A 23621-nucleotide genomic window follows, 5' to 3' on the forward strand; every position below is an offset into this window, starting at 1 on the left:
AGTATTTGGTACGAATTGCAGGGTTCAACCTGTTCTAAACAGATTAGTTTTCCCTTTTGTGCACCAGTCTCTGAAAACATCATTGAAGTGTGTGTCCCGTCCCCCTCCCCCTCCAATCCTCTGCTATTTTTTCTCTGTCTATATAAATTTAATATTTCATATGTGTATCTGGAGCATCTACAGAACTCAGATTGTTACTTAAAGTTTTTTTCCAATGGCATTTTTGCAAACAAATAATGTGGTTGTAAGAGAACCTAATCAGTATTTGAGCTGACAAGCAGCCAAACAAAAAAGATATTTAGAAGAGGCCCCTGATTTCCCTAATGACAGGATATACCCATCAAATAAACTCAGTAACAGCTGCTCCATTGTGTTAATGATTTTAAGATGTCTTTACTGTCTTAAAAGTTTTTTTTTTTAATTATTATTTATTTACTTTTTTCTAGAGAAGATATAAATTCTTAATATATCTTCTTGGGAGGGGAGGGGGGAGAGGAACTAACAGGTATACCAACTACAGGCTGCTTTCAGTGACTGTAAATTATCAAATTGTTTAATTTTAAAGCTTGGCCTTAAGAGCTGATCACAGAATGCAGTTAGTTCATAGAAATGGTTTTGCGAAGGAAGAAAAAAAAGAAAGAGCTAAAAGGCTTTTACCAAATGCCACTGAAAGAATTGGTGTCTGTCTGGAGTAGCACCTGAAGTCATCTGTGATAGTTTAATGATGGAACCCAAAGTTGGAGTTAATTTACTGGGCCCTAATACCAGGGCACATGTAGACAGTGATGCTTTACTGTGGAGCTAATTAGCCAACTCCGCAGTAATGCCCATGTGTAGATGCACCCAATGTGGACAAATGATCAAACCTGACCAGTCAAATGGAGGAGGGAGGGAGCTTAATATACATCGCCTGTTTTGTGGTAGGTGTTGTTTGTGGCCACTTCTGAAACTAAACTGGGGAAGCTTATTCTTGTCTCATTAGATTAAGCCCATTTCATTCATGGCCAACTGCTTCAATATAGTTTCCATTTACCATGGGATGGGAGTGGACACACACAATCCTAGAGTAGCTGTTTCAGATCTCCCTCTCTCCCCCACACATTGACTGGGTACAATTTTTCCATCTCTCCATATCTTGTATTGGTGGTAATGAGAATAATAGCACCACAGCATAATGTCAAGTCTTGATTTTACTCTACTTTTATAAAGATGGGGACGTGTTTTGTGTGATCCTATTTTAGTGATTTCTTTTCTCATTGGGGCGGAAGTCAGTGCCATGAGAAACGATGTTAGGGAAACAGAGACTACAGTAACATACGGGGAAGGAGGTTGGACAGATCTGAGGGAAGAAAGAAATAAAATGGAGAGAAAGGAAAATCAAAAGGAAGAGTGATTAGGAGAGTGGGACAGAAGACAAAGTATGAACAAATACTAGTGAAAAAGTGAAACAGAAAAGTTGTATTTTATAAAGGCTCTTCAACTGCTCTGATCTCCATGTATCAAACTATCATCAGAGGAGAATATAAGCAATATTTATTATTATGTAGCTTATTCTCATTCAGCTTCTCACTAGGGGGGAATTGCTTGTGCAGTGCTGTGTTTTAGTACTGCTTTAAATATACCTACTACTTTCTGTTTCTTAGAGAAGGCAAGATTAATGAAGGTTACCTAATACTTGAGAGGGAACAGCAAGGAGATCTTATGGGATTTTGTTCCACAGTTTCAGCTCAACCTCCTGTGAATGCTTTCTCCTGCACAGACAAGCTATGCCTTTGTAATAGAAAGCTCCATTGTGTCAGCCCTGGTTTCCAGCCTGCATTATTAGCCCATTTTTTTTTTTTTTTTTTAGATATGTTGGCTTTCCATGGCTTTGAGTGCCCTAGAGATAAGGACTGAGACCTTGAACTTTCTTCATTATTCTGTGAGGAGCTGTATGAAATACAGAGGACAGTGTAAAGTCCTTGTGGTAGCCAGTACTGCTGAGAGGACAGGCCACAACTTTCAGTAAACTAGAATAAGCTTCCTAATGGCTAATGCATTAATGCTCAGGTATATTGCTTTGCTTCCATTCAAATGGAAGACAAGATGCAGATAAGTGAAGCCACTATTTGTGCCAGTACGGGTTGGAACCCTTTAGCCACTTTTAGGTGGTAGAAAGCATTACATGGATACATGGATACAACCTACACCCCTGTTACATGGATATATGGTGACAGGAGAGCTTGACAACATCAAGAAACCCCAAAGCACTCAAACTGTGCATGGACTTCAGTGATGATGGGTGTGTTCCCTCAGTCAAAGGAGAATGAGCCATGGATGCAAATTCTGTAAAGCACCTTCCTCAATTTGCCAGCTTTTTTTTTTTTGGTTTGGTTTGGTTCAGCTTCAGCTGGCTGTTCGTCATTCTTGAACTGATCTTACTCAGGCTTTGAATCAGTTTATTGGCTGTGGCCTGGTGCTGAAGAATAGAGCCGTGTGTCATCTGTATGTTTCTGGGACTTGAATCCATGTCATCTCACTGCTTTACCTAGCGTACGATGGGTACTAGAACAGGTAAAAGAATTGATCATTGTAAGGTTGCACAAGTCAAGGGTTTGACACCAGAGGTGCAGTTTCCCATCACTATTGTATGAACGGAAAGGACTTGAACCATTGTAGTTTATTTATCTTTGACAACTTTTCTGGACGGAATAACTTCTTATGGCTGGCAGTATCAAATTTTTCAGAGAGGTCCAGGAAGATGAGAATGGATTCTGCTCCCCATCCATTGGCAGGACTTTATCTATCCATGACATTAAAAGTGCCTCTGCCCTGGCCTGAATCCAGACTGGGCTGCATGTAACACATTGTGTCAGGTAGATGAGGTTGTAGTTGGTTTCTGGGCAGCTTCCCCATGGAACAGAAAGTCTGATGCTAGAACTCGGGTACCCAGGGGGAGTTTCTTCAGTGGCAGGTACATCAGTGAGTGTTTAAAAGAACAGGGGAAAAGTCCTTTCCTGAAAGAGGTCGTGAATATCATCAGTTACTCATGGCTCATATACCATCCCGGAAGAACTTGGGAGAGATTTGCAGGTCTTGGGCTGACTCCTTTAGTGTATCCAGTACTTTCTGAGGACAGAATGTATTGAACTTGAAAAGAAATATAGGCTGGCTGTGGGTTGAATGGTATGGAGCAAATGTATGCATCCTGATTGAGAAGCCTTCTTGAATGTCCATGATCTTTCAGAAAAGCAAGATGATAGTCGTTTGAAGTGCTTGGTCCTCAGTTCTCTTGCGAACTGTAAGAGCTTAGGATTGATGAAGCAATATGCCGCCAAGGATAGCTCCTTGCAGCAGAATTTGGCAGATTCAGTGAAGGTTGAAACAAAGGGCTCCTATAGACGTGCAGTGAGGCTACTCAACGTGCTGTAAATCCAGCGCATCAAAGCAGACACGATTAATAGAGTCTGTTGGAGAATGGAAATGAATGTGCTGCTGCAGCCTCCAGCATCACATGTATTGGCGTCCCCACACTGAAAAATGGCAGCAGTGCACTTTAAACTAAAGCTCGTTCAATGAGCTTCAGTTCAAAGCACCCTGCTGCCATTTTTCAGCATGGGGATGCTGATACACGTGACACTCGGGTGCTTTTAATTAGCGGGGTTTGCTGATTAAAGCATCCCCCACCCCCACCTCCCCCCGCCTCTTGGGCACGTCTATAAATGCTCCAGGAGTCTCGTGATCTGTAACACAGCCATAGCGCAGACTTGTTGAAACAAAACATTTCTCCCTTTTTGTTTCATTCTTTGTTCCCTGTTATTGGTCATTGAGTTTCTGCTCCTCTCTCTTCCCTGGTTTCATAGTTGTTAGGGGCTGGAAGGGATGTCACAGATGATCAGGTCCAGCCCTGCTTGCAGAATAGCAGAGAATGAAAATCTCTGTGTGAGGAATAGGAAGGGAGCAGTTGTTTGAAGGCACTGAAAGTCAAGCTTAGCATACAATTATGGCCGATCGCTCCTTTTCCTGGGGATAGAGTGCTACTGACCTGTGGCGTATGCTGGAATTAAGACAGTTTAAGAGTTGTCATAGTCAGATTAGGGCTATGGCTTTCTTGTGGCCTAGCAGTGGTAAGAGCCTTAACCTGGTGATGGTTTGTTTGAGACAGTTTTAAATATTGGCAAGCTAACCAGAGCTGACTTGTGAAAGTCCTGGAACAGCAAGTGAGGAGATGGGTTTTGTGGGTTGTGTATCTGCTTCCTCGTCAAAATTTATGCTGGATTCTTCCAAGGTAACAAGTTTCAAATATTTCAGTACCCTCAAACTGACAAAATATCAGTTAAATCTTTTTATGAACCCTTTAGTGTTTAGTCTATAAATTAGCCTAACACCTATCTTAGCTTTTCCTCTGGTTTCTGTTGCTAGATGGCCGAATTTGTCTTAACCAAAGGCATTTGCTTTGGATGTGATGTTCTAATAAACGACAAACTTACTGCCGCCAGCCAAGTCCACGATGAAAAGTAAATTTGGCGCTTTGTTGCTGACAAAGTTGTATATTATTTGTTGTTTGTGTATGGTACTTTCTTTGCTCACCGTCACTTTTAGTTCAGGCCTTGTGCTGCCTTCTTCACGTCCATGTTGTAGGAGTTGGCCTTGTGTAATGCGTAAGCAATACATGTCTGGTATCTGGTTGCTTTATGTCAGTCTTCTTTTCCCGTACGACTCTTTCAATTTGGGCTTAGCTAGGTAACCTACTAGGGATGCTCTAAGTGGAGGCGTCTACTTAGTCAAATGCTGTAAAGAAGTGATATGGAGTCTTTTTGGCACTATGACCTGGATGAGTCCTAGGAACGGGCAGAAATGGAGCAGTCCAGTCTTTTCCTGGCAGTGACTGTCCTTGGAGGATAGTAGTTTAATAAATGGCCATAAGCAATAGTGACAGTAATACTAAATGCAGTCGAGTTCAATAGAGGTGTGGGGAGTGACTTATTCATTTATATATGAATTATAATAATAGTTTGTCAGATATTCATTTCCTTGAACTAAGCTGTGATTTATTCATTTATATATGAATTATAATAATAATTCATCAGATATTCATTTCCTTGAACTAAGCTGTTTGTGTTGTCATGATATCCTTGCTTCACTTCCCTGGTTCTGGGGCGATGCAGGAGAGGCAGATAGCAATTACTGCTAAGTAGTACATCTGATTAAAATATAACATATCCTCTTGATGATAAGATGGCCTTGAAGGCTGGAGGAACAGGGCTGAGGCTCATGGTTCCTTCCTCTGAAGAGGAACAAACCCAGTTTGCAGTAGTGGTTCCTAATATTAGCTTTTCCGGAACCTGGTATTTGTTTGCCGCAAATGTTGGATGAAAGTTACTCTTATAGCATCAGTTTTGCTGCTTCTGTCATGCTGAGCTACCTTCTAAAAATGAAGAATAGTTTGGAAAATGTCAAGATAGGAGCTGAATTTAAACATAGGAAAGAGTCAAGTGAAAAAATGCACAGCCATCCATTTGATGTCATAACCTGGGATAAACACACATACAATATGTTTTTATTTTTTTTGTACAGTGCCTACAGCCACCGGTAGAAGGGCCCAAATCTGCTAGGTGCTCTACAATGTTTGGATCCGATCATGAACAAAATTTGAAACCCTGATTATTTTCATTGTCTTTAATTGTTAGATGTGACCTAGATGTTTAATTACTAGCATTTCAGCATCAGGAAAAAGAAACACCGACAGTTTGATATTCATCTGTGTTAAGCTAACTTTATACCACTCTGGTCATGGAAGTGGACTTGAAGAAGGCCTTTGCACAGCCAGAATGATGTAAACATGTCTTAGTACAAATGAAAGCTTATCCCCGAGAGACCTTTGATCACTTTAAAAATATGACTGGAGACTCCTCAAATTCTACGTGGTAAGAGGTTTATCCATTTTCCATGTGCGTGAATTTAAGAATAAAGAGTTTCAGTTAAGTCTGTGGCAGATCTGAGGATAGAATATAGGAGTTGTCTTTTCTTGTTAGCACCCATATATCTTCCTTCTCATAGTATATTTTCTTTTAATTTGTATATATTTTGGGTGATCTTAGCTGCACTGATTTCAGTGGCAACTAGTCCAGACTCGCACTTCTTTTACAGAGATGGGATTTATTTTATGAATGTGTCCGAAGTACTGTTTATACCTGCAACATTTATTGCCATTCAGTGCAAATAGTGTATACAAATATTTAGCATGATCTATGTGGTGTTCCCATGATTAACTAGTTTAAGATTATTTTGTACTTCTTTTTTTTTTTTTTTTTTTGCTAATACAGTATGTTGCATATTTGATTGTAAGCTGTTTCACATCTGCGGCTGAATGATAGAAGCTAAAGCTGATATGGATTTTCTATTTTCCATATCATTGTAAACTCTTTAGTTCTGTAAAAGATCTGCTTTAAATAAATAAATGTATCCTGACTAATCCTCTTTGAATAAGTGGAAAGCATTTAATCTCATGATTCTATAAATCCAGGGTGGCTGTCAAATTGTATGTTTATTTTTCTGTATTATCTAAATCAGTTTGTATCAGATCTTTCATTGACAACAACAGTTTATTATTTGGATTAAATGACTCATGATCTATAACCTTTCATTTAAGAGCCTTTTGCAGCACCTTTTAGTTTTACAGGCTGTTACTTTCATCATCTGCATTTTATTAGTTCTTTATATAGAAATATTTAATCACACAGCTTTTTTTTAATCAAATGCTAACACTGACTCCTTCCAGATCTGGAAATCAACCTATTTTTGTTTGTGTCACCAAAAGGCTGAATTCATTTATCAGTTTGCAGTTAAAAAAAATAAATAAAAATAGATGATTCATGAACTTCATTTTGAAATTTTAAAAAGTGGTGCATTAATTGAACAGCAGCTGGGGGGAAAAAAAACCCTAATCAGCTCATTTCAACCGAAATAGCTCATTATCATATTGGCTGATGAAATCTTTGGCTGCTGGTTCCATGGGAAATGGGTTCTTCAACCCATTGCCCCATCACCTGCCAGAAAAAAGTCAATTGCCCCCACAATAATTAGTAGGGCTGTGCGAAGCTTCGGTCCCTGATGCAATTCGGTGGAGATTCGGCCCAATTTGGTGGCTGAATCTCCAAATCTGGATTGAATTAGGAGCCCCTTTAATCTCTCTGAATCAAATCGGAACCCTCCAAATCAATTTGGAGAGAGTCAGAAAGATTTGGCGATTTGGACATAGACACAGCTTTAAAGTGTTTTTTCTGCAAACCTCAAGGTAGCAGGTGGCTCGCAAATGCTGAGATGCTGGGGCAGATGGAGCTTCCCACAGGAGTGCGGGGGGCTCCCCAGCGTGCCCGGCAGCAGACCCAGAAGTGGACTGGAAGCATTTCCGTTCCACTTCCAGGTCCACCAGGGAGCACACTGGAGGCCCCTCTATGTCCCCCCGGCTCGGCAACTGGTGCCTCCTGGGTCTGGGGGGGCACCCGGGGTCCCCCTGCAGTTGATCACCAAGCCTGGGGGAGCAAAGGGGGCCCCCCCATGTGCTTGACGGTGGACCCAGAAGTGGACCGGAAGTACTTCCAATCCACTTCCAGGTTTGCCTCCAAGCACGTGCCCCCTCCCCAGCACTTCTGTGGGGCGCTCCATCCACCCCAGCATCGCAGCATTCACAAGCCACGCCTGGTACCTCACGGTATGTAGAAAAAAACATTTAAAACTGTGTCTATGGCCGAATTGCTGATTCTCTGAATCGGCGTCGAATCTTCAGATTTGGATTCGGCCGAATCAACTCAGGCACAGTGATCCAAATCAACAAATCAAATTATTTTCCCTGATTCAGGCCAAATCCAAATCGAATATGTCCCATTTTGCACACCCCTAGTAATTAGAAATATGTGTTTTATAATGAACACTATCTATAAACTAGTAGTTGCACCAAGTTTCTGGTTGCCTTTCAACTTAAGGCAAAGGTTTTACTTCTTTTTTAAGTGGTTTTGAATAGCTGCAGCTTGTAGCTAACTGGTTTCTAAAGCACGGCAAACATAGGAATCTTCATGTAAATAATGAACAAATGAAATATTTCTGTATACCTGTAATTCTTTCCACTACCGTGGCCCAAGGGGACATAACAATTTAAAGATCTGTCACTGCTTCCTATCCCCGGAGTCAGATATGACTTTATGTAGGAAATCAAGGAACTCACCTGATGCATGTGACCAGCTGAGTCTTACTGGCCTACAGCAATCACTGAGAGAGTGACCTTGTTTTTTCAAATATTGCCCAAGAAATTAATACAGATTTATAAAAGTTTATAACTCAAAACATGGAATTGAGAGCTTAGATTCTTGGATTCTGATCTTTGGCCTTGGGCAAGTCTCTTCTACCTCATTTTGAGGCTAAAAATGAATAAAATGCCTGTTGAATAAAGAGTATTTGGAGGTCCTGTTTATTAGTCTTGGAAAACTGCTTTGAGACTCCTAGATAAAAGGTAGGGGAAGAGCACAGGAACAGTGGTATTGTAAAACTTATCTGGGATGTGTAATGGTTTCATCATGGTTCACCTTTTCAGCAGATCTACCACTTTTTTAAAACAAGCTGTAGCAATAATTTACTGCTGTGACATTGAAAACCAGATAATATCCATGCACAGTTGTATTATATTTCTATTGATTGAAAAGAATTCATATTTATTCACCTGATTCTTTTGACATTTTATAGTTATGTTATTATAATGCAGTTTGCTTTCAAAAAATTGCTGGGTTTCTGTTTCATTAGTTCGATGACTAAATAAATCTGCAAGATAAAGGGTAAGCAGTGAAATGTATGGATCTTGCAAGATGTGCACACTCACATGAGATATTGGCAACACAGTTCTTAATACCTTTTAAAGAAGAGAACAGAACATTGGGCAGAACATATAGCTGAGGTGATTATTTGTCCAGATTAAAGTTATTACAAATTGTACATAAAGTGACTAAATCATTGGGAAAAGATCCTTAGCAAAACATACCCATGTTATTTTATGGATTACTAAATGAACTGCTTGATTCACACAAATGGTAAAACAGAAGGACACGCTGTTTTTCCCTGAGGGCAAAACTAAGTTCTAATTAGGACTGGTGGAAATTTTTCTATCAAAATTCATTTTAAAAAGCAAATTGGGTTTTCAACTAGTTTTTTGATGAACAGTATCAAAACCTTATTTCTTAGTTGAAACTTTTGCAGGTTTTTTTTTTTTAAAGGATAATTTCCATTTTTTATGGAGAATTTAGATGAAAACAAATGTTGATATTCTGAATTTGGGGGGGCAGGGGGAGGGATAGGGAATACTTTTTCAGGCAGAAGTCCTCCTGAGCCACTGAGGTAATTTAAAAACTGTAGTTGTATATCTATCAAGATTGTAAGCTTTGAAATACTGCGCACTTCATGTGGTTAAACATCTTAAAACGGATCTTCAAAAGTTCTATATTGGCTTAAAATGGAATTATACATTATTATTTTTCACTTTACTTTCTGATATTTGAGGCATTAAGGTTCATTTGGGTCAAATTTTCCAGATTAGATCTACCACAATTAATGCTAAAAATTCACTTTTTTTTTTTTTAAATGATGGTGAGATTCTCCCCCAATTTCACGCTTATAGGGGCTTGGGCTTTAAGGAAGAAAACAAGTATGGGAGGATCTAGAATTCTGCAAAGGGGAGCGCAGGTGGTGAGGTGCATCATCCCATATAAAAAACACCTTTTTTCTTTAGTTAAAAATAAACTAGAAGCTTTACTAATATGCTAGGGATCTAGGTCTGTATTATTCAGTAGGCCTGTGTGAAGCAGCTAGTATTCACTTCGGATTCAGATTCGGCCAATTCGGGGGACAGTGATTCGATTTGGTGATTCGAATCACTGTCCCAATTCAATTCGGCTGAATCTGATTCAGAGTTTTGGCTGTTGCTGAATCTCCAAATCAGCCAGGCCAAGCCCATCTCCCGCCCACTCTCCCAGCCTGGCAGTGGCTGCCCTGCCCACCCCAGCTCCCAGCACTTGGGGAGAAAAAAAAGCCCCGGTTCAGCAGGTGCTGCTGAATGGGGGGAGCAATCCCTACTGCCCCACACTGCATGGGGGGCTCTGCATGAGGCCCCCAGCTCCCCCAGCCTCCCCACAGGTGCCCTGCCCGGGCCAGATCTGGCCCTTCAAGAATAAACACCCCCCCAAAATGCTCCTGCCAGCGGGGGGCCGATCCCCACTGCCCCACACCACATGGGGGGCTTTGCACGAGCCCCTCGAAGCCCCAGAAGTGGTAAGTCCTGGGCCTTTTCTTGGCTTTTTTTTCCTTAAAGAGCCAGAGCTGGGCTTGGCGGGTCACCCGTGGGGGAGCTGGGGGAACAAGGGGGAGTTGGGGGGCTCTTTCAGAGACCCCCATGCAGTGGGGGGCAGTGGGGATTGCCCCCTCTCCCAGCAGCACCCAGTGAGCACTTTTTTTTAAAGTACCAGGACCTGGGGTGGGTAGGGGCAGCCATGGGGGGCGCTGACAGTAGAAAAAGCTACAGGAGGAATAAACAGGTCAACACAGTTTACATGGCCACATTTAAAGCTAGACTCAAGTGCAAGCAGTTGGGGTGGGGAGGGCAGGGGAGTGGGTGGGGCTGGCATGGTCTCCTCTCCCCTCCCCCCGCCCCTCCTCCCTGCCCCTAGTACTTACCAGTTTGGAGTCAGCTCCCTGCTGCAGCCTCTGGGGACTGCCCGAATCATCAAAGGTCTCTGAATCTTTTGCAAAGATTCAGAGAGCTTTGAATTGATTTGGACCTTTAAATTGGTCCCCTGATTTGATTCGGATTCAGAGATTCGGCCGAATCGAGTTGGGCCGAATCTCCTCTGAATCGAATCGCGAACCGAAGTTTCGCACAGCCCCATTATTCAGTTTAAGATTGAAGAAAAAACAAATATAACTTAATTGAAGTGAGTTAAAAACCATCTGCAGGGCTCTGAAATAGGAGTTTCATTACCAGGAGCAGCTCTCAGACAGCAGACCTGCAGAACAAAGGAGAGCTTGATTGGTGGAACATCAAGTCCATTAAAAAGAAGAGAGCGTTGGAACAAAGCATTTAGACAGGATCTGATAATAATTAGCCATGAAGTCAATTGACTCCCTGGGCACTGTCTGACTAGAAATGCTGCTATCATTGCCAGGCAGTTGGTTTTAAACTCTGATTGGACCAGGAATCAAAGGGTTGTGTAGGTGCACCAGTCTACCCCCACCCCCCAGATCCACCCTAGAAAGTACCATCGGCAACACTGAAAACAGTAAGCCTGTAAAGTGTTTGGTGCAAGAATATTGGGTTTGATTTTTCCTTTCAGACTCATGTTAATCAAGAAAATCTCTTTAATTCAGTGGAATTACACAAAAGTGTGAAAAAAAGAAGTATGGCCCTGGTCCTCATTCCTCTTTGGGAAACACCTATATAGTAGTATTAGTCTGATGCAAATAATAAATGTTAGCTTGAGGCCCATCATCACACTATACATATTGATGTTGCACATAGGATAGTATCCTGTCTGTGAAAAATAGGAGATAGAGAATAATTATGGAGTCTAGAGTCTAGCAAGTAGAACAAAGACCATGAAGCAACTGCTTGCACTTGAGTCTAGCTTTAAATGTGGCCATATAAACTATGTTGACCTGTTTATTCCTCCTATAGCTTTTTCTACTGTCAGATTCAAACACATGGATTTTAAAGGAGTTCTCACAGCTCTTTTGGTAATGAAAAAACTCCCATGATTTTGCAGGTACCTATACTTTTCTTTGAAATGAGAAAGCCTTGAGCTTTATATACCTACTATGTCAAGACGAATAGATGCTTTTTAACCATGTAAAGATAAACAACATCCTAAATGCTCACACGACAAACTATTACATTTGTATCACATTTCTTCCAAAAAAAAAAAACAAAAAACCCTTTCCTTTACCCTATACATTTTATCAATTCTTTCTCACTGCTATACAATTTCTTGTCAGATGTAAAGAAAAACCTGGCTTGCAATGAAGTAGTTTGTCAGTCTTTTGCTACGCACTTTGATTCTGCCCTTCTATCAGAACTCCTGAGGTGTATCTGCTTTACTTGGGTCATGTTCTTTGAAAAACAGCTTGTGCTTTGAGCTTTTGTTTAATGCTGTACTTTACATAAATGCTGTGTTGGGAAAAACATGCTTGAAAAGAATAGAAAACCTGTTCAGAGACTCTTTCAATGGCTTTCTCAGTGTACCTGTTCAGAGAGACTAGTTTGAACTCGATTCTCTGACTATAATGACTTTGATCATGGATAATTCATGACTGACAGCGCCATATTCAGATCCGTTTCATACCCTGATGAAGAGGAGTTCTGGTGAGTGTGGCTCGATCATGGTCACAATATGGGATTTCAAAATGCTCGGTGATAATCTTATCCTGGGAGACAACTATTGGTACCAGATCAGTGCCACTACGTGTGCCAAAATAAAGGCCATCTGTGTTGATTGGTCTTTTTCATAGAGGAAAAGTGACTCACCCGGTTCATTTTTCATTTCATTACAGTGAAAATTAGAGGTTGTATTAAAATACTATGCTTTCACCGAAATACCGCTTTGCTTTAATGTAATGCCTTTTCTTGGTGTTTTGTAAAGTGTTTAATACAAAAATCTTCCTATAATTTATATTATTGTCTGAAGGCACACAGGGCAGCATTAGTAATGGTGACATGAAAGGGTGAAGTGGCTTAATAATGTTCGGCTTATTTATTAAATATGTATGAATTCTGATTATGGGCAGCTAAAATCCCTTACTCATAAAAGGGCACTGTGAATTTCTCTTAGAATATTTATTTTTGCCCCCTGTCGTTCATAACACCCTCTGAGTAGTTTAAAAACCGGTGCCAACATTTTCAAGGTTTGATTCCTACAGTCCCTGTTGCCAGACGCTGCTACCTGAGTTGTTCCAAACCCTATTATCTGCAACTGGGTCGTGTCTGCACATTTTATCTGGGGACATTGCCCTGTTTCTGATAGGAGATGTATTCACTTGAAACCTGTTTAGATAACTTAGGCTGTGAAAGAGGAACTCCTGGTGAAACAGTGTGAGGGAGATGGCTTAAATCTATGCTTCCGTGGCGTTCCAGAGCACCACAGAATAGTTTTGCAGAGCATCCAGGTTCTTTAGTATTTCAACCTGCAGGAGTTGAGCTTTATACGATTCCAACTTCAGTTTTCAATTGCCTACAAGCACTTGAGGAATCCTTGTTGCTGGCTTCCCCAGTTATGAACACACCAAGTGCGTTTCTTCCAGACGTGGGGAAAGGGACCTCCAAAAGAAAAGGACTGGAGCAAAATGATCTCTAAAATTCTGCTCGTGCATTGATCTTAAATCCCCACACCATCTGCCAGAGCTGGAGTCATCACAACTTATCCGTATATAATAAATATTAGCAAATTGCCCATCAAGAATGACCGATGAATGGCGACTTTCTTGATGGCAATTTTCTTGGTGGGATTGTGCATCTAATAGTCTTCTCACAGCAGCATTTTCTTGGGACTCATTTGCACGACTTCCTTGAGCACGTCGTGCATTTAATTGTCTTCTCACAGTGGCCTCCTCTTGGGACTCATTTGCACAGCTCTCTTGCTGTCGCCTCAAGTCCAATCGCCTTCTTCTTGTAGCTTGGTCCTCAGGGCTTAGTCTGTCTGTCTGTGTGTCTGTCTGTCTGTAACGCTCTTTAACGCTGTCTGTCTGTAACGCTCTTTAAGGGTGCCAGGAGCCTGGCATGGCAAGGGTAGAGGGAGGGCCCAGATAAGTAAAAGTGGGAGCTCGGCTCCTGGCTACTGTGAGGCTACTTTCTTGATGACGTTGTCCATCTAATTGTCTTCTCGCAGTATCCTTCTAGTAGCTGGGAGTCTGGTTCCCGCTTTTCCTCAGCTGCCCCCTCCCTCTGCCCTCCCCACCACACTGGGTTCCTGGCACCCTTAAAGAGTGCTGTAGACAGATGGACTAAGCCCTTTGTATATGTGTGTGTGTGTGTATATGTGTGTGTGTGTGTGTGTATATATATATATATATATATATGTGTGTGTGTATATATAAAAATATAAATAATAACTATATATTTTATAAGGCTGCATGAACTAATAGCAACATTGACAAATATATAATAATGAAGAATGAACTCTAAGCAAATATTTTAAAGGGCATTTTAAACAAATACCTGATTTCTCCACACCTATTTTTTCATGCACAAATCTGGCTTTTTGGGCAAATGGCTGGAAACACACCTGTTTTTATGCAGAATCAATTGTGTACACACATGTATGATCTGTATCGTACATAATGGCCAAAGGTCCTTACCTGTGCATTGTGCATAGACACATTGTGCCCCAAAAAGTGTTTTGTGAACAAAAGCGGATGCTAAATCAGAAGATGAAAACAGATCTACAAACTGCCTTTCACAACCACATCCTTACTTACACAGTGAGAAGGGTGCTGCTTCTCCACCAAAGTTCAGGACAATGCAATGTGAAGGCTTGAGTGAGTGCCCGACACAGACAGAATTGCTGCTAAAGCTTTGATGAAATAGGCTGTTGTCTGCAAAAGCTCGTGCCTTTAGAGCTTTTGGGCAGGAGAGCCTATTAGTATCTCCTGCCTTGCCTTTTGCTAAAGGAAATGGGAGTTTGGCCTCATGGGAGATGTATTGAACAGGGCCCTTTTTGTAGGCTAAAGCCCTATCACTATCTTTTTTATTGTTTTGTTTGTCTCGGCTAGGATTTCTATGAATAACACTTTGCCCCCCCGTCCCCCCTTTCCAAAATTTTTGTATCTGCCGGTGGTGAATCTTTTAACTTGCTATTTTCTCACTCATTTAAGGTGCCACATAGTTTTGTGCAGTTGCAGATTAACAGTGATGACCGAGGAAATTACCTCCTTCAAAGCCAATGTAAACCAAACCTCTAATAACTGCCCTACCTTCCTCTACAGCAGTAGTTCTCAGCCTTTTTAGATGCAACCTATTCATGGATAGACTTGAGGCACCCCTGGATAGACTCAAGGGTTCCCTTGGAAAATGCCAACTCTTAGTTTTCATTCTTTGTTTTGATTACAGAAAAATAGTTGAACAGTTTTTTTCTGCGGCAAAGAACTCAAGACCACAACTATAGATTTCTATTTGAAATATCTCGGTTTATCTTGTGAATCATGTTTGCAAACCTAACAGCTAACATTGTGTGGCATCCTGTGGCACAGTTGAAAGGATCTCAAGCCAGAGTCACTGCTCTGGAGAGAAAACCTAGTTTCATGACTGAATTCCTCAGGGTTATAATAGATAACTATGGTGATTCTTGGCTGCTAGCTATGTAATATGGTCTAGAATTTTCAAAAAAGAGTCAAACACACTTAAAAAATGTGGTTGCCTCTTAAATTTAACAGATGTTGTAAAGTGAGAAAACTGGTCCAGATACAAGGGGTTTCTTAGTTTTTACCTGGATTCTTAAATGTAAAGAATTCACTTAGAGCTAGAGCTAATGGTGGAGCCCCACTCAGGAATAGAATATGTTTTGAGCTGTATTATCACACCCCAGTAAATGTCCCACTGTCTAATAGTTTGTCCCCTGATTTGTGGTAGGTAGGGGGGTGGACCACTTAAGTGGAGTGGTAGGTAAATATCTAGTTTCAGTTGGATTAGGTTCTGAATAATTTTTCTTGAGGTTTTGGTTTGTGGAGTTAGACTCACTTGAGGGTTCCTTAAGAAACACCTTTACTGTATTAAAAAAGGCTCCAAATAATGATGTGATCATTTTAGAAACCAGTGGTTATTAGGGGTGTGTGAAATGGGCAGTATTCAATTTGGATTCGGATTCGGCCTGAATGGGGGACAGTGATTCGACTTGTTGATTCGTATAACTGTCCTGAATCGGTTCGGCCTAATACGAATCTGAAGATTTGATGCTGATGCAGAGAATCAGTGTTTCAGCCATAGACACAGCTTTAAATGTTTTTTCTACATATCTTGAGGTACCAGGTGCGACCCGTGAATGCTTGGGGACCCCCGTACTCCTCTCTGGCTTGGCGATCAGCCGAGGGGGACCTCGGGTGCCCCCCCAGACCCAGATGGCACCAGTCACTGAGCCCAGGGGAGGCAGGGGTGGTGGTCCCTGTGCACTCCCTGGTGGACCCAGACGTCAACTGGAAGTGCTTCTGGTCCATTTCTGGGTCTGCTGCTGAGCACATTGGGGAGCACCCCCCCCCCATCCCTGTGAGATGCTCCATCCGTCCCAGCATTGCAGCATTCATGAGCCGCCTGGTACCTTGAGATATGTAGAAAAAACATTTTAAAGCTGTGTCTATATCCAAATCTCCGAATCTTTCCAAATCTCTCCAAATTGATTCAAAGGGTTCAAGTTCATTTCAGAGAGATTAAAGGGTCTCCTGATTTGATTCAGATTCAGAGATTTGGCCACAGAAACAGGCCGAACCTCCGCAGGATTGAATCGGGGACCAAAGCTTCACACAGCCCTAGTGGTTAACTCTGCCAGCGTTCTTCCCATAGTGTTCAGATGAAAATAGACAGGTTCAAGTTACAATAGTAATCACAAAAATATATCATTTTTGGTCTTCCCAGACATGTCTGGTCTTTAGGGTAACTTTGTGTGGTGTTCTTCTGATGAACTCTTATTCTTAGCTTCAGAACTGCTTTTAACCTTTCCATTGTTGAATTTAAATATAACCCCACAAAATATATCAAAATGCATTAAACTAATATTTTGCATGTTAGCATAATGAGCTAGTTGTTTTTTGCATCGCTTTAAAATTGTGTCTTGAAAATGTAGTAAGTGACAATGCTAGAAAATTAGAGATAAACCTGATGAAAGCCTTATGAGCCTTCACAATGGTAGGCTCGTGCTTTTTGTATCATTGACAAGAGAACTGTAAATTGTGAATGCCAAAATCAGATTATCTACAACAGCTTTCTATAAGATGAACTAGTGGATTTGTAAAAGTAAGCTGAAATTCTCATAAGATATTTTTTTCTGAGCTTTCCACCTCTGCCTAGGGTAAGACATATAATAAGTTAACTTTTCTGAAGTTGTCTGAATTTCCAGTCCTAATCCTTAGTGAAATCCTGCACAACTATGAAAATGGAAAGCCAGGGGGAAAAAAGTTATACGAAACCTTCCATAAAGTCTGGTTTGGGGCCCGAAGTTTCTTTTTTAAAATTCTATCTGTGTTCACATTCATTATGTTTAATTTCTGGTGTTATCATTTGAATGGTTTATAGAGTATTACTGCAGAAAGGAAAAGCTCCTAAAGTTGGGCATGGAAGGCAGGTATGTCACTTTGGGACAGATTTTAAAAATATTCAAGCCTCTAAAACATCCTCATGAATCTAGCCTTTAGTTTAAGAAGATTCTCAAAATTACACAGATGTTTAGGTCACTTTCTTAATGTTGAACATTCTTCAAATGAAATGGAAATAGAAAGGGCAGCAGTGTCATAGAAAGAGCTGTTCGTTAGAGATGGACTCAGACCAGAATAGCAGATCCAAAGCCATCCAAACTTTAGGGATATTCTGACCGGAGTTTTTCTGGATTCATCTCTACCCTTGCTTTGCTTGACTTTTGGACCAGATCCTGCTAATTTTAATCAAGCCAAACTCCCACTGATTTTACCACATGTCTGCACGTTTGATTAATTTGTCTCTAGTTTTCATTGTTTTACTTTTCTCTCGGTAAGTGAGAAACTAGGCTTTTTGGTAAGTCTTTAAAGGATCAAAGCTTGGATGTCATAAAAACCAATGTTTTGCAAAAGGACAAATGGAAATATTTCCATTCTTTTAATAAAATTCCAGTGGAGATGGTTATTTTTAAACAAATTATTCTCTGACATTCTCCTCAAGAATCTGAAACTGAAGGTACTCATATATACACAAGTAGAAGTGAAACTTGTAATTGATTTTCATTATTCAGTTGAACAAAAGGGAACGAAAGACTGGGATTTGGGGAAAGTGATTTGATATAAAATTTCTTTCTGTTTTAATCATCTGGGCAATTGTGGGAAAAAGAAGGTTCGATGCAGAAAAATCGTGTCTATTGGATTATGTTGGGAATAGCATTTTGTTAGGGTGTTCTCAGGGAGGTGTTGGTTTTTTCAGTTGTTTTAAATAATGTCAAAGGCATCTGCAAAAAAAATAGATGGGTGCTTCTTATATGGTCTTTTAAATTGCAGTAAAATGTAAAACTATCAGTAAAATACATAAACACATATTTAAACAGATTTTGTTTTTAGTGATATGAATTCTAAGTTGATGGTGTCCCTATAATGAATTGGAGTCCTTTGAGAATGAAGCTTGTCATTAACACATCATCAGCTGATGCATTTTAATAATACATAGAGTTGGAGAGGAGAGGAAGTGTAAGCTACTGAAGCTTGCAAAACCCAATCCCCTGAAGCTTTCATGTTTTATTTGAGCATATGTTTTGGAAGTGGTGGTGTTGACACTGGTGGCACTAATCTCCTCTTTATCTTGTTTTGATTAAAAGGATATTTGAATTTTATTTTTGGCAAACTTTTATCTAGCCTCAAAGGGGTTCCCTTGTAACAGCTACAGAGAAACAGCCATAATAAACACATCATATGATACACTTATATCTCGTCTTATAGCTACTGCTTGGCACACTCCAGGGATGTGAAATGTTCCTGAAGAAATCTAATGAGTATTCAGTCAGTACCCGGCAGGTGAAAATATGAAGTTAAGTCCAGGAAATATTGTTGGTATATTTTTTTTCTTTCTGCAATTCAAGCCTGCAATTTTTTTTCAGCTAAGTAAAAATATTTGTTAAAAACCCAAACAAATCCCCACATGTATAACTGGGAGTCTTCAAATCGAAATATATTAGTTCAGGATTCAAGAGGTTCCTGCAGTTTTATGAACAACTGCTGCAACTTTTCTTATGCAGCCTAGACCCACATAGTGTGCTGGGGGGGGGGGGGATCTCCCATTTATCCTTTATAAGGTGTTTGCATTAGTATGTGATAATAGTGACATGAATTTTAATACTTAAAATGTATTCAAAAAGACACCCCATACCTTCTTTATAGTGATGTAATAGGTGGTGTGTTCTCTGATACAATCGTATTTTAAGGTCTGATTCTCATCCTCCGTGTTATGTATTGTGTACAGAGGACAACAATCATATACACATTTGTATAGGCAAATATCAGAGCCTAATAGACAAAAGCATCAGAAAAGTCCCTTTGATTTCACTTGTGCAGGGTCATGCCCTTAGTCCCCGTTTCAGATTTCATCATTGTTGTATGTTCTAGCTCTTCTGCTGGCTGTGTAATAGCCTCATGTATAATTTTGATTGTCCTTAGTGCTTGCTCTAATCAGACCAAGGGCACTTATTTAGGGCCATTCATGTGGAGTAAGGTACCTAACTCGAGGTTTAAAATTGCTGAGCACTTGCAGCTTCCACTGACATTAATGGGATCTACAGCTGTTCAGAATAGAAAATCAGGTCACTATTTTGTGTGTGTGTCTTCAGGGAACTCTCTTTTGAAAATGCTGGTCTTTTAATTATCTAATACAGAAATACGTCTGTGCCAAAGGCCTGCAGTACAGGTCCTTTAACACTTTACCATACTGCTGTAGGGATTAAACTGTGGAATCAATTGACATTTAACTATTGGTTGCAGTGTGTTTTACTCTCTATCCTCTCTAAATTGTGCTTTTCAATTAAAAGGTTTCCAGATAATTCATATTTCTTCCACCTTCTCATACAGAGATGAATGATTCTGTCCCTCCTGAGTCTTCTGCTCTCCGCAGGCCAGGTGCGTCCAAGGTGGTTATGTCACTTTTGCTTGGTTTCCTCTTAAGACTCGCACAAGAAGGTGAAGAGATTCTCCCCTTCCTCAACCTGCTCATCTTCCTCATAGGGCACAAACAGAGATACGGAGCTCAGGGGTTCCTGTACTTCCAATTGTTTTGTCTCCTCCTCTTTCTCATGCGACATAGGTAGGAGATTTTGACTCTCCTGTTGTTGCCCCTTGTCTTGGGACACGCATGGGACTGTGGTGTTTAGGAGATCTTGTCTCTTCTGCTGTTCTTCCTCCACATGGGGCACACACGAGGATATGAGCTTGTGTGGATTGCATCCATCCTGCAGTTCCCTGTCCCTGTCATTCTGGGGCATAATATTCTGCTGATTCTGTGCATCCTGCTGCTGCTTCTTGTCATCACAGAGAACGACTGGGATCAAGTTGGTTTGGTGATGCTGTCTCATCTTCTTACACTCTTCATAATGTGGAAGGACTATTCTTAGGCTCCTAGTATTTTCCTTCCTTACCTGCTCTTCACCCACTAGGTTTCTAGCCAGGGATGACATACTCTGAGACTCTGGCCCCATAGGCTGTGGCTCCTTCTTGTACAGTACACCTCCATAGTTGTCCTCTTTGTACGATGCACCCTCAGACTCAGAGCTCATTTGGCTTTGTTTCTTTTCATAGGTTACTTCCAAGGATGAAGCCCTCACGTGTCTCTTAGGTTCTTGCTCCTCCTTGTTTGGTACACTTTGGTAGTCCTGTTCCTCCTTGTATGGAGCACCATCAAAAATCACATTTTCTTGCTGGTCTTCTTCAAAGGTTACTCCTAGGGACAATGTGCCATGGTGCACAGGTCTTGTAGGTAGTTGCTCCCAATTTTGTGCATGGTGGTAGTTTTGTTCTTCTTTGTAAGGTCCACTCTCAGACCTGGGGCTCATAAGACTTGTGCTTGGGCACAACATGTTGAAGTGGTCCTGTTTCTTCTTCATTTTCTTTTTCTTATACTGCATATTTAGGAAAACTGCATGTAGGTGCTTTTGCTCCTGCTTTTCTTCATTGTGGCATATGTCTACAGGCACAGCACTTAAATTGCCTTTGACTTCCTTGTTGTATGGCTTAAAATGTAAAAGCAAAGCATCCCCATGGTCACGTTCATGCAAAGGCTCGTGGTAGTCTTGTCCAGTCTCAAGACACTCCTGCTTGCTAGCCTTATCAGCCAGGGGTATTTTCTTATTTCTTTTCTTTTTTGTCACCTTTTTCACAGAATTTGACTCTGTTCTGCAGAGAAGGAAATTAGGAATTAAGAACTGAGAACAAATGGCAGCTGTAAAACCTTGTATCTCAGCCTAAATCCTACATTACACTGTCTTAAGAGCTACACAGACTTCAAATAACACACTTGATTGCCATCCTCACACTTAAGTAGTCCTTGATGCTATCCTCTGTGGAACAAGGACTGTTTGTTTAAATACCTTAGTCCATTATATCTGTGGCACAGGAGAAGTCATCGTACTAAACAGCATCCACACATACCTTCTCTGAAAGCAGCCAACACAACAAAATGCTAAATTCCTGAAGGAACTGCTGATGTCTGGAAGACGATCTCTCTCTCCCGTATTAGCTGTTGCCATTGCTGAATCTTCAGTAACGACATCAGCACTACTCATGCTCCCAAACAGACCAAACGGTAGTCAAAAAGTAACTGCCTCTTAATTTGCCATCAGTTCCCCCAACATCGTTCAAAGGATTTATGAATCCGTCCAAGCCGGTTCAGACAGGGAGTAAAACGGACATATTTGGCAGCTGGTTTCATCGGTATCGTCATAGCATGTTTGTCTCCTGCTGAGCTCATCATTATGACCTCATCAGTTCTGGGATGTGAAAGACTGGTGCCTGAGCAACCGTGGCACTTTCAAAACCAAGTAATAAGCAGTTTGCCACAATGAAACATCAGATTTCTTTGTATATATTTTGAGTCTGCTGCTTTATAAGTTGTCCTTCTCGGGCCTCTTGAGAATGCTGAGGACCCTGAGGTAGAAATAATAGCTGGAGTAAAGAGCAGCTACTATGGCAGTGGTATATATGGAGAGTCTCTGTTTTCTGTCCGAGCCATCTTCAACACGGCATCTAAGTGCCTGCGCAAATATTAATAAATGTAAGTTACAATATCCCTGTGAAATAAAGAGATATTATCACCATTTGGCAGAGGGCAATATTCTGTTTGCTCCATCTCAGATGTATTCGACTATGAAGAAAATGTATTGAATCAGAGCAATACAGCTGCATTTCAGAAATATGAGTTAATTTCTGTTAACCGTCTATAACTGTTAATCTGGTTTATAACAGTTATAGACATTATCAACATCCAACGAATCACGTTTCTTCAAATCTTTTCAGAAAACAATGGTGAAATTTAAGTAAATCTCTTAAAAATACTGCAATTTTCTTTCAGTATTTTAGGATACTAGGATGCCTAGGTTGACAAATACTGTGGCTGAATAAATTATGGCCCAGTTCAAAGTCCACTGATGACAAAAGGGAATTTTATCCAAAACTTCAGTTCATTAGGTTTTGGATTGTGCCATTTCTTAGTACTGATTTAACATCTTCCACCTTTAGTTATATTTCAATAATACAATATCAGGGATAGAATCTGACTGTTCAAAATGTTAGTAGCTTTTTTATTTTCCTCGAATGCTGCCCATGTTTGACCAGCCCCCTCTTGAACGTAGTTGGCTTCTACCTCTTTGTTTAGTCAGTTGTGATGTAGGAATCAGTCTTTGGTGCTAGAAGGACTAATCAGTACTGTACTGTAAGGACCTGGTTTGGCCAGTCACCATCTGAGTTTACATCGGGAGCTGGATTGCTCTCAGTTGTGGCAGATGACAGAACAAGGAGCAATGGGCTCAAGTTGCAGTAAGGGAAGTTGAGGTTAGATGTTAGGAAGAATTTTCTCACTAGGAGAGTAGTAAAACACTAGAATGGGTTACCCAGAGAGATGATGGACTCTCCATCCCTGGAGGTTTTTAAAACCTGGCTAGACAAAGCCCTGGCTGGGATGATCTAGTTGGGGATGGTGCTGCTTTGAGCAGGGGGTTGGACTAGATGTGACCTCCTGAGGTCTCTTCCAACCCTAAATTTTCTATGATTCTAGATTCTGCAAATGTTGGTTATTTAGGAAATACTACCTGGAATATTACTGATGAGCCACAAATAAACAGTGTATTTCTTGCTTGAGACTGTTAGGGTTAAGCCACACTTGTCCATGTCTCTGGAGGTTCAGTGTTGTAAGAGGGGGAACATGTTCATGGTAAAACTGGACAAACTGAGGGGATATTGAGTTTCACACAAAGCTTTGAGGTATCAGGTGGTTTACTAGTGCTTCTAGTTTTGGAAAGGATATCTTTCCAGAGATTTGACATTTTTTTTGTCATCTTGCCTTTCCATTTTGACAGCACACAAGCGTTTGATAAGGAAGCATTGTTGGAGGTCATGAAAATATTTTATTGAATCATCTCACCAAGGAAGCCCAGCTGCATCTGTAGCTTCTACCCTTTAATAGCAGAAAGGGGAGTTTTTAAGCATAGGTTATTTTTAAAGTTATTTAAGAATATTTAAAGGCTAGTTTATTAGAACAAAAAGCTGCAGGTACTGCATGAACTTTACAGGCTACATTGACTTTCTATAGAATAGCAGGTTATGTTAAAAAATCTTCCACTGAGTAATACAACATTTCAAGAAGTTGGTCTTTGATGGTAGGTGTCAGTAAAAGGGACTGGATACGCAAATAG

At 40.7% G+C, this 23621-nt stretch overlaps 1 protein-coding gene and 1 long non-coding RNA gene across 2 annotated transcripts in view; one reads left to right on the forward strand and one right to left on the reverse strand.

Annotated features, from left to right (window-relative positions):
- The window catches only part of LOC109280868 (uncharacterized), a 453680-nt gene that overhangs the window by 318285 nt on the left and 111774 nt on the right, over nucleotides 1-23621 (forward strand). The window lies entirely within an intron of this gene.
- LOC106737371 (uncharacterized) lies at nucleotides 19012-21648 on the reverse strand. The gene is made up of 2 exons (XM_014606182.3): nucleotides 21364-21648; nucleotides 19012-21108 (listed from the first exon to the last, which is right to left on the reverse strand). The coding sequence occupies exons 1-2, from the start codon at nucleotides 21495-21497 to the stop codon at nucleotides 19881-19883; spliced, it is 1362 nt and encodes a 453-aa protein (XP_014461668.1). The 5' UTR covers nucleotides 21498-21648; the 3' UTR covers nucleotides 19012-19880.

Source organism: Alligator mississippiensis, chromosome 7 (assembly GCF_030867095.1).
Source record: "Alligator mississippiensis isolate rAllMis1 chromosome 7, rAllMis1, whole genome shotgun sequence".
Taxonomy (NCBI): Eukaryota; Metazoa; Chordata; order Crocodylia; family Alligatoridae; genus Alligator; species Alligator mississippiensis.

Coding starts and splice junctions, on each gene's coding strand:
- LOC106737371 (XM_014606182.3), bottom strand. CDS start 21,497: ATGAGTAGTGCTGATGTCGTTACTGAAGATTCAGCAATGGCAACAGCT. Junction 21,109..21,363: donor GTTGGCTGCTTTCAGAGAAG/GTATGTGTGGAT, acceptor CCTTCTCTGCAG/AACAGAGTCAAATTCTGTGA.